We start from the raw sequence: 13,875 nt of genomic DNA on the forward strand, positions 1-13,875 counted from the left end.
TAAACCCTCCGCCTGAGGCTGTCCAGATTACAGTTTGGAGATGGAGTTTTGAGTTCTTACCTTCAGTTAAAAAATGGAAAGTGTCTGCTCAGTTAACCAGTATTAAAATGTTTTTCTCATCAGCGTAAAATCAAAAAGGATCCACCTAATAAAAATATATGTCTTTTTCATATGAAATGGGAATTTGCACTGCAAATTATGAACTAAAAAGAAGGAACACTTTTTAAGATAAATGTATTTGCACTTGTTTTGAGTAAGTAAAATAATCTACCAGGATGATATGATTTTTGGATCTACAACAAGGAAAAAAAACTCTTATTCATTTGATCTTAATCTCAGGTGCAGTAAATATAGTCATGCTACTTTAGGGAGCAAAATTTACGGAAGTGTATCGCATTCACAAAAGAAAAAAATCAGACAGCTTAGCTTATAATTACAAGATCAGTATGAGATTGTATCTCGTAAATATGAGATAAACTGTCAGATTTTTTTCTCTGGTGAATGCAATACACTTCTGTAAAAATGCTATTTTTCTTTGGCAGATAATTTTTTATACTTATTTAAATGAAGGGCAGCAATGCTTTCTTTGAGAAACTATTACTTATTTTGGTATTAATTTTTGATAATATAACTGCGGTTTCGTAAAGCTGTTTCTATTTGTAAAATGTTGTGCTTTAACTCACGCTGAACTGCACAAGGCAGCTCCAATGGTATCTAGAGAGCCTCACAAAGCTTTGCCAGATTTTACACTTCATTATTTTCTCACACATCTGCAAATATCTTTGGTCATAGCATTTATGTCTTTAAATCATTTGACGACATGATGAGGGCAGCTTTAAATCAAACCAGATGTAGGTCAAGGTGTTCTCTGGTGCCGTTTGACATATAGATTCAGCTTGATGTTTGCACAGCTCATTCAAGAGCTACCAAATGTTAAAAGCTGTGAGTTTCTTCCTGATACCATCAGAGTAATTTTTTCATGGTTTTTTGTTTTGTTCAAGTTTTATGCCTGAGTTCTCATGGGTCTTATTAACATTTTGTGTTCTTTTATTTTTGAGCGTATATGAATTCTTAGATATTTTTTGTTTGCCCTCTTTATTTTAGTCTCCTTTCCCCTAGCTCCCTTCTTGTCTCCTCTGTTCACACCTGCTCCCAATCTGCTAATTAGCCTGGTCTTTGTTTCTCACTCCCACATATTCTCCTCCTGTTCAATCACTCTTGGCTGGTTTGTCGTCATTTCATTGCCCCCTTCTTTAGAGTATTCCTGGTTCTCAGTTTTTGTGGATTTATGTTTTTGGATTTTTGCTCTTGTTACCCTTTTTGTTAATAAATCTCCAAGAAACCACTTTAGCTTTAGTGTCTGACAAATTTAAGATCAGCCTTTAAGTGACTCCTAGTTGAATTTGTGGTAGTAATCAGTGGTGTCTATTTGATACGCAGCTATATAACCACTTTAACAGCTCTTGGGTTTGTGTCTAACAACCTATAAATAAGCAGAAATATGCATCAAGTCCCATGACTTGTATTAGGAAGCATGAGGGGAGTGTTGGCCTAGTGGGTTTTGCAGTGTGCTTGTGTTCTGAGAGGACTGTAAGTACCTGGTTGGATGCCCGCAGCCTCCACTCTGGGTTGCTGAGCAAATTCCTTAACCCCACACGGCTCCCCGGGCGCCACACAATGGCAGCCCACTGCTCCCCAAGGGGCTGGGTTAAATGCTGAGGTACATTTCTATGAGATCAATAAAGTTCAATTATTCTGATGTTTTAGCGATGCATATGTTCTTCCAGTTAATCTTCAGCTGGAGGATCAGGTTGTTTGTGGCACACCATGTAACTTTTGGCCACTAGGGGCGCTAGGTCTGTAACTTTCATGTCTAGCGCCCCTAGTGGCCACAAGTGCTGCAGCACAAAGCCATTCAAAAAGTCGCAAAAGCCAACAAATGATCAGCCGGCCAGCCTCCCATGTCTTTTGATTGTGGACCGCACTAGTGACCATCCAGACTTCTTGGCTTGATCAGAAGCAACTGAGCGCTTTTCCCTTTCCTCTAATATGAAATCTGCCTAAATCACCACAGCACAACAAACATAAAACCAGCAACCTCAGCAGCTTTCCTGTCCCTTTTCAAGAAAAGCATCCCCAGCATTATGCGGCCACCATCTTCTTTAACCGTTGTGATGCTGTATAAATAGTAAAGCATGCTGTTTATTTTAAAGCGCTGTGTAATCACAAACTTGTTAAACTCTAGCTGAAGTTTGGTTTAAGCTCAGTTGAGTTATTGTCAAAACTAAGACTGAAGGACCATGCTAACTGGTTCAATTCTATTCAATTTATTTCTATAGGGCCAATGTAAAACATGTAATCTCAAGGCCCTTTACAGTTCAACCAGATCATCCGGTCAGATTGATTCAAAGTTTTCTATCTGAGGAAAACCAGTTGATTTCATTGACTCTTCAGCAATCCCTCACACTAAGCATGCTTGTAGCGACAGTGGAGAGGAAAAACTCCTCTTGGACAGGAAGAAACCTCCAGCAGAACCAGGCTCAGTGTGAGCGGCCATCTGCTGTGGAAACCACTGCTTGGTGTAATTAAACTTCTCACCCTCCCTAAATCAAATGCGCCAGTTGAAAGAGCTTTTCCACAAGTTGCTCTGCTTAAAGATGAGTCCAGAAATCACATGAGCCTGCCACTCCTGTCAAGTTTGATGGACGTGCGAATCACAAATCACAATGGATTGTATTATAGTTCAACGGAGTAAAAGTTCAGCGTTCAGATGTTCAATGTTCCAGCCATTAGTCTAATAAGCATTAACAATAATACATTTAAATTTAATTTTCAGTTATGTAAATATATGTAAATATAAGCCTAGCATATCTGTGAGTGCACACTGATCATAGTTTGTCTTCTAAAAGCAAAAAAAGAAGAAGAGCAGTCTTCTTGGTGATGAATCCATCTGCAAACATGTTGGTGCTAGTCTGTGATGTGTGACATGACCCTCACTGGATCTGACATGGCAGTGGTGGCTGGGTCCGTTGTTTCTGGACAATAACTCTGGGCAGATTTTGTTAGACTGTAGCGTTTTGTTTTGAAATGTAGTGTTGAATTAAGTTGTACTGAAGTGTGTTTGTGTTCAAACAGTAAATATAGCAATATATTAATTGGGCAGGTTTTTAACGGACGTTTGGCCTGGAAAACCTCAACTCTATCTGGCAACACTGGAGGGAACCAGAGATGAGTTCTTGCAGGTTGTAATAAAACCAAAAGAGCAACGGAAACCTAATCCAAGAACAAAATATCAGAAACCAAAAAAACAAAACAAAACAAAAAACAGGGGAAAACAAGGAGCAAAGCAGCAACAAGGAACCAGCCAACAGTTACTGAAGAGGAAGAGTATAAATGGGAGGTTGAACAAAGTCCAGGCTAATTAGCAGATTGAGAGCAGGTGTGGACAGAAGAGTCAAGAAGGGAGCTAGGAGAAGGAGACTGAAACAGAGGCCAACAGAGAGCAACTCAAAAATTACAACACTGCGTGAATAAAACACCAAATGGAAAAGAAACCACCTTAAATTCAATAAATGAGGAGCTTGTTAAATGGTAGTTGTCCTTTATCTGACTCAGTACATAAAATGTTGTAAAAACCCCACAGCGGAATACAATCCTCCATGTTCTGTGTGGCTCTGTGGAAGTGAAACTTCAGCCTCATTCTGGCTTTGACGTTGCACTTCCACACAGCCATGGCATCAAGGTGAGCTCCCTCTTGCAGTCTGTCTCTGCGGGACAATAAACGGCCACCTTTGCTTGACTGATTTAAAAATTTGAAAGTCGGGCCTTTGGCTTATTTTTCCTATTCTGGCAAACTCCTCCTATAAAAAGAGCGTTTGTAAAAATCCCTCCCAAAAAGACTAAAAATACTGATTAGAAGGCCAAAACTTGAGGTCGTTATTGGCCTGCAATATCGGGTATTGGCCCATTCCTCTGAGTGGAATGGGAATGGGCTAATTATCGGGTATTGCAGGCCAATAACGACCTCAATGACTCCCGTTATTAAGTGTTAGAACTGGTTTTCCAGTTTCATTGTGCATGTTTTCTAACCCATTGAGAGGCTTTTGTTGGGCTCCTTTATAAAAGCCTCAAATTTAACGCCAATCCAGACATTTTTAATTGAGAAAGCTTTTTGGATGGGAAGCAAAACGTCTTCAAACTTGAAAAACAAAGTCCAGTGGATTGTTTTTAACTTTAGCATTTTGAACCTGGATGACTGATAATCTCCACCAGCATATGGCCTGAATGAAGCGGTTTATACATGCATATTTTTTTTCTCATTCTCTGGTGCCACACTGATTGAACTGTTTAATCAGGTGTTTTCAATTTTGGACCTTTTCACAATATTCTAATTATCTGATGTGTCATTTAAAGTTTTTATTAGTTTTAAGTTATAATCATAAAAAAAAAAAATAATAAATACTTGAAATATATCAGTCTCTGTAATGAATGAATGAAGTTTCACTTTTAGAATGAAGTTACTGAAATAAATCAACTTTTTAAATGTATTCTAATTTTATGGCAAGCACCTGTATGTCTATTTTAATCGAGTCTTTTTTTCGAAGTGCACTGATATAAAAAAACCTGGCTTTTTAGAATCTCACTTTAAGAACAGTAAAATGGAGGTTTGTGGTATTGAAATTATATGGAGAATTTTTTGGTTGAAAAGAAATCTCTTTTTTCTCAAGGGGCTGAAATCATCCTTTATGTTGGAGTTTCATCCTGTCAAGCCTCAAATTTAATATAATTTAAGTATACATTTCTTTTCAACCATTGTTAGAATAAAAATGGAGCAACTTAACACTTTGCAGCTGCAGGATGAAAACATTTGCTGACAAACAACATACAGTATGTGCAGCTTATGTAGAGAATGATCCAGCAATACTTTTTTGTTAAACAAATTATCAAATTCCTACTTAATGCAATGCCTACAACTAAGTGTTTTGGAAAAGTATCCAATTTATATATAAAATAAAATAGATTAAGTTGTATAAAAATAAGCATCTCTCTGGTATGAAGAGTTTGTTGCATGCAGGAAAGGCGGGATTCCAGATACATTTACTCCACGCAGACATTGTGTGTGTTTGTTTCAAGCAGATTCAGACATGTGTTTACAGTAAAACGCGTGTTACCCACGAGTGATCAAAAGGATCCCATTAATTAGAATGCATCTATGGATTTTTGTTTCTTTTACCCTCTAAATTTTGTGGTTTTATTTCATGTTTGCAAAGGGACCAAGAAATGAAGTCCAGATGTCCCTGTTTTCAAAGTTAAAAAAAAAAAACTTCTTGAGGAATTCCTGACCTTGTCCTTGTTGGGTGATTCATAAATGTTCTGTATCTGCCACCTTTCAACCCTGAAGCTCCCAGAATAAATCCTTTTTAGCTTCTTGAGCCTTTTTCCTCTATCCTTTCACTGTGAGAGCTGAGGTGGAGTTACATTTATGATGCTCATTAGCAGTGTTGGGCAAGCTACTTGTCCAGTGTAGTGAGCTAAGCTATCAGTTACTCAAAAATAAATTAAGCTTCACTACACAAAAGCTACCACCTAAAGAATTATAGCAAGCTAAGTCACACTGTAGCTTCAACAGTAGCTTAACTACATCAGAAGCTACTTAACCCCTAGAACCCTACGGACCCATCGGCGGGTCCAGCTGCTACGTGACCTCGTAATTTTACCAAACCCCCAGTTTTGATGTAAAAAACACATTTGGCACAGTTTGGTGACATTTATGGATAAATGTGCCAAAATGGCCTCTCCGCCTAAGAAATTTCTCACTAATACCATTCTAAAATAAATATGATTCATCTGATTGAGTCCAAATTTGGTATATTTTTACACAACATTTAGATTTAAAAGTCTGTACTACTTTGTGCTATAAATAATATTTTGGTAGTGTTTTGCAATGTTTATTTCAAAGAAAATTTTGGCGAGGTTCAAAAAATGCAAAATATTTTGTATTTTGTCCCTAATATTTCAGGCAGGGTCAAAGCTACAATGGCGCTGACACCACAAAACCATTCTATGACATCTTACCTTTACAGACGTACCAAAAGTTTCTTCTTAAATCTAATAGCTGTGAGGCTATAAGTGATTTACTTTTGTGTGTTTTTGTCAGGCAGAAATTTATTTATACCCCCTGAGGGTGTAAGAGGTTAACGTTGTACCAACCTAATGTAAATTCAAAATGAGTCTGACACACTAGTTAAAATGTCATGATGGGATTAAGGTTCCTAACCCACATGCAGAACACAACGGAGACTGAAGAAAAGTTTGACTGTTTATTAAGAAAAGCACAAAGTTAAGCACTGATGCTGGGAAACAGATCTGGGACTGGTCACACATGGTTCTCTGTAGAGAGGGACAGTTTGGTTAGCCAGGATGCGGTTGATCTTGTCAGAGGAATTGAGCAGGTTTGTACCTGTGACGTGATTCAGGCTTAGCAGCAGAGAGGGGGAACCAGGAGGGTCCAGAGGCTAGTAGTTGGCAGAGGGCTAAGCAATGGCAGGGCTCGACTTCAGACTTATCAGTGTTCAGGTCCAGAGTTTTTTCCGATCCTCTTCTTGAGGGCGGGCAGGCAGGTTCAGACAGTTAGATTCTTCAGATGAGCTCCTGAGAGCTGGCAGGCAGATTTCAGCAGAGAAACTCTTCCAGAGTTCCAGGGTTCAGTCAGGTTTCTTCCTAGGAGGCAGAGAAGACAAAAACTGATTAGGTTCAGGTTCTGGTTTCAGGGGAGTCAGAGAATCAGACAGGCTGGTTGGCTCAGGCTTCGCTAACCATAACTGGCTTAACACTCTGGCACTGGAGTGTAGTCCTGCCGCTGCTTATATGCTGGTCTCCTGATGAATCAATGAGCCGCAGGTGTGGTCGTCAGCTCAGCTCCAGGAGACCTAGGGCGCCCTCTGCTGGAGGAAGGTAGACAGACCTCCAGATCCCAACATAAAACATTTATTAAAGATCAGCCAATGACATATCACAGTGTAAAAATAGTTTTGTGATCAGCATTATAAAAAAAACTGAAGTAATTACTAGTAGACAAACTAGTAAACAATCTGCTGTTATTAGAACCAAATTAAAGGTATTGTGTAGTGTTCTACACATGGAGACATGGCTTTGAGTGCATTCAATGGACATCTCTAGGGAAAACAAAACCCTACAAAAGGCATCTGATTTCTTTAGGGTCTCCCTTAGAGAAAACTTCTTTTCTCTCAATTAAACAGTCGATTCAAGGAACAAATGAAACTGTTTAGAAAAGAAGGTGAAAAAATAAAGAAGCTAATTAAGAGATATATATACATTTATGTCTTACTGTATAATTTAATTTCTACCTACATATTTATTCATTGTATTTTGGGGGGTAATTAATTGAATGCTTATTTATTTATTTATTGAGCATTTATTTATTTATGTATTTATTTTTGTACGGGAGAGCTGTTCCTCCATACCTAAAAAATCTTATCTGTGCAAATAAGCCTTAAAACAGATTTATGTAAGCATCCTGCCTGGTAAATTAGGCCATGAAAATACAATATCGAAGTGTCACTACTGCTCTCTAATGAGAATATCTTAGTGGCACACATCAGATTTAACTATCTGGAAATTAAAGGCGCCAATAAAGTTAAAGCTGATATATTTTTCTCATTTTTATTTCAAAAAATTGACTGTAGTTGACTGTTTTAATGAGTGTTTGGCTATGTAAAACAAATGGCTAGTCTTGGCCACATGAGCTCTCTATGGCCAAGAACCTTTAAAATCACTCATGTTTGAATAACTGAACATTATAAAACACCAGGCTAATCAAATTTTACAATTATAATAACAACATAAACTTTTTTTTTAAACACTTTTTCTTAGCCACTTGGATAGTCCCTTTCCATCACACACTGCTTGTTGGTAGGTGGGAAGCTTTGGTTTTACTAATTTACATATAGCATTTGGCTAAAATGAGTTAAGATTTATACTGACGCTAGATATTTTCACTTGCATACTGCAGGAGGGAAATCAGTGATTCACCTGAATGTGAGTTCTTAGGTTGGTGTTCAATGTCCTGGACATTGACAACGGTTTGGTTTTTGGATTGCAAAGCAGACATAAATTTTCAAAATCTCTGAAGATAAGGCCACGTTGTGGTAGCGACAGTTGGCTGCTCTTCTCGCTCTGCTCCTGTCTCCTCTATCCTGTGTGTGTGGCTCTGTTGGTGTCGTTCTTTGAGTTCCACTGCAGTGCGCATGCGCATGTTTCATAGACACAGACAGGAGAGGCAGAATAGAGGCTCATGCATGAATGTCCAACAAATAACTCCGATTGTTGTTTCAAAGTAGAAAACCTGGTACTTAGTTTTGCCCTGGATTTTGTAGCGTTTGTGGACGCTACGTCGCTACTTGATAAAAACAATAACGCCGCTACAGGAAAGTTACTTGATAAATAAAGCAGCAACGCTACGGTCAAGCTACTGGAAAATGTAGTTAAACTAATAGCTTCGCTACATGTAGCGGCGCTACTGCCCATCACTGCTCATTAGCTACATTATCTCAGTGACTCACAGCTTCGTATTTATAACTCTGAACTAAAGCAAATAAGTGCTAATACACATTACTCTCAGGGTAAATAATATGGATGGTAACAAACTGCCAACAGCTCAATGCCACTGTGGCAGCTGTGAACCTTTACAGTAACATGTCTTGGATGAGTCCAACTGTGTCCTTGAACCCCAGACGGCCTCAGCAGATGGCTGCTCGCACTGAGCCTGGTTCTGCTGGAGGTTTCTTCCTGTTCAAAGGGAGTTTTTCCTCTCCACTGTCGTTACAAGCATGCTTAGTGTGAGGGATTGCTGAAGAGTAAATGAGTCGATGCAATCAACTGGTTTTCCATAGATAGAAAACTTTGAACCAATCTGACTGTATAGTAGCAGCCATACAAAATGGTCCTTCCAGCCAAACGCTGGCCGAATAGCAGCATACTTCCCTCCAAGTCCCAGCAAATTCCCCTCCAACTTCCAGCCACTGGAGTAACCCCCTCTTGCATACTTTTTTTACTCTATCTCCACCCCAGGCTCGGACTGGTAATCTGTGATACCGGGCATTTGGTGGCCCTCGCACGCTGAAATTAGGGCCGGCCCTCCTTAAATCATACCGGCCCCAATACTTAGCCTCTGGCCAAAGTTCCTACCTGTGACAGTAAATAACTAAACAAGCACAAGAAGTAAGACAATGTTAACTACCTATTACTACTACTAAATGATGCATGCAGTATATATAGCCCTTCCTTGTCATGCACATCCTTGTGACGGTTGGCATATGATGTAATTTTCTATTTCTTCAACTGTAAAATTGCCACAAAGTTCCTCTTATATTTGGCAAATTTATGTTTGAACATTTTGCAAAAATATGTTGCAGTCCATGAAGGACTTTGATGGTTTTGCATCTAAAGGCTAACGTTTCCCATCTTACGTGCATTGTTTTCAGGTTGGGATGCTTCCTAATCTGGCAGTTTAGGATGGCTGTTTATGGGTAAAAATTATTTTTCTTTAGATTTATGGCCTAAGTGATCAATAGACTTTGGTTGAAATTGGGCAAAATTTCGTATATCCAGGCAGTTTCTGAAAATATTTTGGGCTGGAAAACGTGAGTCAGTGACACCTGGCAACCCTGCAGATGTCACTGACCAGAGCCAGTAAAACTGCATTATAGAAGTGGTGTTTGTCGTGCGATGCTTGAAGATTGATCGGCTTATCCACAATCTGTATTTGTGTTGTGATTCACATTTGAGATGCACCTGTTTGAACGGGGGGGGGGGGGGGGGGGGGGGGGGTATGGGTTTAGGGGGCATAAGTGGGTCAGTGTAGGTGGAAAAATGAAAATCGTTCCCAGTCCAAGCCTGTTCCACCCTTTCACTGAATTACATGGTCTGACCAGGAGATATCTATCTATCTATCTATCTATCTATCTATCTATCTATCTATCTATCTATCTATCTATCTATCTATCTATCTATCTATCTATCTATCTATCTATCTATCGATCTATCGATCTATCTATCGATCTATCTATCTATCTATCTATCTATCTATCTATCTATCTATCTATCTATCTATCTATCTATCTATCTATCTATCTATCTATCTATCTATCTATCTATCTATCTATCTATCTATCTATCTATCTGCTTATTAATGTACACTGTCCCTGTCAAATAAATAAATACATGTAAATCTAAATATAAGGGCAACATTGTATTCTTCATATATTATACTTTTAGACTAATAGAGAGAACTGAGTAAAACAGTGGTGGTATAATATTTTTTCCATTACTTGACATGTGTGGTGTGTTTACATTAGTTTATATTGGAAGTTGAATCTTTTTGTTTTTGTTGCAGAGAAAGATGCACACCTTCCTGGTGCTGGGCTGCTTTGTCTTCGCTGTAACACAGTACTACCTAGGCTCGGCTCACATGATCCCTGATGACAGACTGTCAACCAATAGGGTCGTTGCTTCAAATGCTTTGTCTCAAAGCCTTCAGATAGACACGCCTCCTGTTGTTATTGTGGGTAAATATGAATTCCAGTATTTGCATTTTCATACTAAAACCAAGGTATTTTCCATGTGGCGTTTACATTTATAACCCTGGAGTGATTATAGCTATTCGTGGCAACCTCTTAATATTAACTTGATGCAATTCATATTGCCAAAAACTATGATGGATTAAAGCTTTTCTGTGTTGAATTTTCAGAGCTGACAAAATCTGCAAAGAAGAAAGAAAAAGCAAAAAAGCCTAAAAAGGTTTGTGACATACTGTATACACTCACCGGCCACTTTATTAGGTACCCCATGCTAGTAACGGGTTGGACCGCCTTTTGCCTTCAGAACTGCCTCAATTCTTCGTGGCATAGATTCAACAAGGTGCTGGAAGCATTCCTCCGGGAGTTTGGTCCATATTGACATGATGGCATCACACAGTTGCCGCAGATTTGTCGGCTGCACATCCATGATGCGAATCTCCCGTTCCACCACATCCCAAAGATGCTCTATTGGATGGAGATCTGGTGACTGTGGAGGCCATTTGAGTACAGTGAACTCATTGTCATGTTCAAGAAACCAGTCTGAGATGATTCCAGCTTTATGACATGGCGCATTATCCTGCTGAAAGTAGCCATCAGAAGTTGGGTAAATTGTGGTCATAAAGGGATGGACATGGTCAGCAACAATACTCAGGTAGGCTGTGGCGTTGCAACGATGCTCAATTGGTACCAAGGGGCCCAAAGAGTGCCAAGAAAATATTCCCCACACCATGACACCCCCACCACCAGCCTGAACCGTTGATACAAGGCAGGATGGATCCATGCTTTCATGTTGTAGACGCCAAATTCTGACCCTCCCATCCAAATGTCGCAGCAGAAATCGAGACTCATCAGACCAGGCAACGTTTTTCCAATCTTCTATTGTCCAATTTCCATGAGTTTGTGCAAATTGTAGCCTCAGTTTCCTGTTCTTAGCTGAAAGGAGTGGCACCCGGTGTGGTCTTCTGCTGCTGTAGCCCATCTGCCTCAAAGTTCGACGTACTGTGCGTTCAGAGATGCTCTTCTGCCCACCTTGGTTGTAACGGGCGGTTATTTGAGTTGCCCTTCTATCAGCTCGAACCAGTCTGGCCATTCTCCTCTGACCTCTGGCATCAACAAGGCATTTCCGCCCACAGAACTGCCGCTCACTGGATGTTTTTTCTTTTTCGGACCATTCTCTGTAAACCCTAGAGATGGTTGTGCGTGAAAATCCCAGTAGATCAGCAGTTTCTGAAATACTCAGACCAGCCCTTCTGGCACCAACAATCATGCCACGTTCAAAGTCACTCAAATCACCTTTCTTCCCCATACTGATGCTCGGTTTGAACTGCAGGACATTGTCTTGACCATGTCTACATGCCTAAATGCACTGAGTTGCCGCCACGTGATTGGCTGCTTAGAAATTAAGTGTTAACGAGCAGTTGGACAGGTGTACCTAATAAAGTGGCAGGTGAGTGTATACATATATATATATTAAGTAAAGGGATTAAACAGAGGGGGTGGACTCAGTTTTTAGCTCTCCAAAACCTACAATGCAGTGATAGGGTTGATTCCTTCCCAATACCATCTCAAACCCCATCGCTATGCAGGGGAACTTAACATCTCATCAGGTCAGCCGGGCCAACAGCTGTCATAAAACGGGACAGATGGACCCAGTATTCAAGGTGAGACAGTCAGTAGGACAGTTCAAAAGTTTATTAAAACAAAACAGACAGAAAGAACGGAAGCGCGGAGCTATGGAACTGCGACCGCAGCTGCTGCAGGAGGGGGGCGAGGCACCGCCCAATCAATGACACTCTTGAGTTTGACAGTTCAGTCCATCCTCTCAATTTAGGCAGGATCAGCCAATGCTACCAACGATATGCAGCCCTAAGCCGAGTGTCCCTGATGCTGCCGCCCAGGAGAACATGCAGGAAGCCGATCCACGTCAGGGGAGAACAGATCCGGCAGCAACAGTTCAGGGATGCAGGTTTTCTCAGCTCGATCAGAGGTTTCAGGCTTCCAGGAACCCACAGAGTGTCAAGGCAGGTTCAGAGTCCAGTGCGTCGAGCAACCAGCTCAGACAAAAACGCACAGACACAGACAGGCAGAATCCAGCAGGAGTCTAAAGGTGCTACAGGCGAACAGATCAGACGGGGACATACACGGGCAGTGGGTGAGAGGGAACGAATTCAGGAAATCAGAATTACTAGGGTAACGCTGAAACGCTCTCACCACTTGTTAGGGAATAACTCGCCTGAAGACACTGGCTGCAGAATAATCTCTTACTGGAACACGGACATGCACCTTGGAAGTAAATCTAACAGACAGGACACAAACAGAAATCAAATAATGATCTGGCAACAGAAGCAGGTGGATGAGATGAGGGATAATTAAGAGCCCGGGCAGAATAAAGCAGGTGAATGACATGAACAATTAAGGCCAGCTAGCAGGGCAGATCATGACAATAACGACCCTTAACAACAGCCTTTTTAGAGGAATGGGCCAGTATCGGGTATTACAGGCCAATAACGACCTCAACCACTAGGGCTGTCACAATAACCGCACAAATGAAATATCGCAATATCAAGAAGCTCACCGCGCCACAAAACCAGCCACCGCCATCACCGCATCTTCGGAACAACAGTTGAGAAGGATACAATGGCACCTCCACTGATATCAAAACCAAATGTTACTTTGCCCCTTTGGGAGCATTTCGGTTTTCAACCAAATGAAAAGGGGGAGCCTGACAATTTAAATGAGGCAATGTGTAAAATCTGCGGCAAAGCTGTTAAAGTAAAACGTGGAAACACAACAAATGTAAGGGCTCATCTAACTAGCTGCCACCCAGCTGTTACGGCGCCTCCTGCTACACAGAGTCGTGCAGCGGCTCATGTTGGTGCCAGCCACAAGGATATGGCTGAGCTTTAAATCACCGTCATTTGTTTGTGTGTGAATTAAGAATTATAGTGCCTTTTACATTTAATTTTGTATAGGCACACTTAAGAAAAAAAAAAGAAAATAACAAAACGGACACTTGTTTTTTTTTTTAAAGAAATTTGCCTTTAAAGGTTCAGCCTGCTTCTGAATTTTAAGTTCAGTCAGAGAAATGAGGCATATATGTGCCATTACGGCCCTTTGATCTGCGTTTAATAAAGTGTTATAAAATTTCCATGTCTTTTTTTTAATAATCTTTTTTTTAATGTTTATGCGCCATTTTTCAAAGGAAATTTTGACATGTAGTTGGTAATTTAACAATATACAAACACATTTATGAAATAGATTACAATAAAGAAAAAAA

The 13,875-nt window shown here is 40.2% G+C and overlaps 1 protein-coding gene across 1 annotated transcript in view; it reads left to right on the forward strand.

Annotated features, from left to right (window-relative positions):
- Positions 1–13,875, forward strand: part of asip1 (agouti signaling protein 1) — a 29,859-nt gene that overhangs the window by 13,368 nt on the left and 2,616 nt on the right. Inside the window, exons 2-3 of the mRNA XM_038268992.1 lie at positions 10,415–10,586; positions 10,769–10,818. Coding sequence (XP_038124920.1) covers positions 10,421–10,586; positions 10,769–10,818 — 216 coding nt within the window. The 5' untranslated portion in view covers positions 10,415–10,420. The remainder of the gene's footprint in view (positions 1–10,414; positions 10,587–10,768; positions 10,819–13,875) is intronic.

Source organism: Cyprinodon tularosa, unplaced genomic scaffold (assembly GCF_016077235.1).
Source record: "Cyprinodon tularosa strain WSP-4 unplaced genomic scaffold, ASM1607723v1 ctg714, whole genome shotgun sequence".
NCBI classification, from domain to species: Eukaryota; Metazoa; Chordata; class Actinopteri; order Cyprinodontiformes; family Cyprinodontidae; genus Cyprinodon; species Cyprinodon tularosa.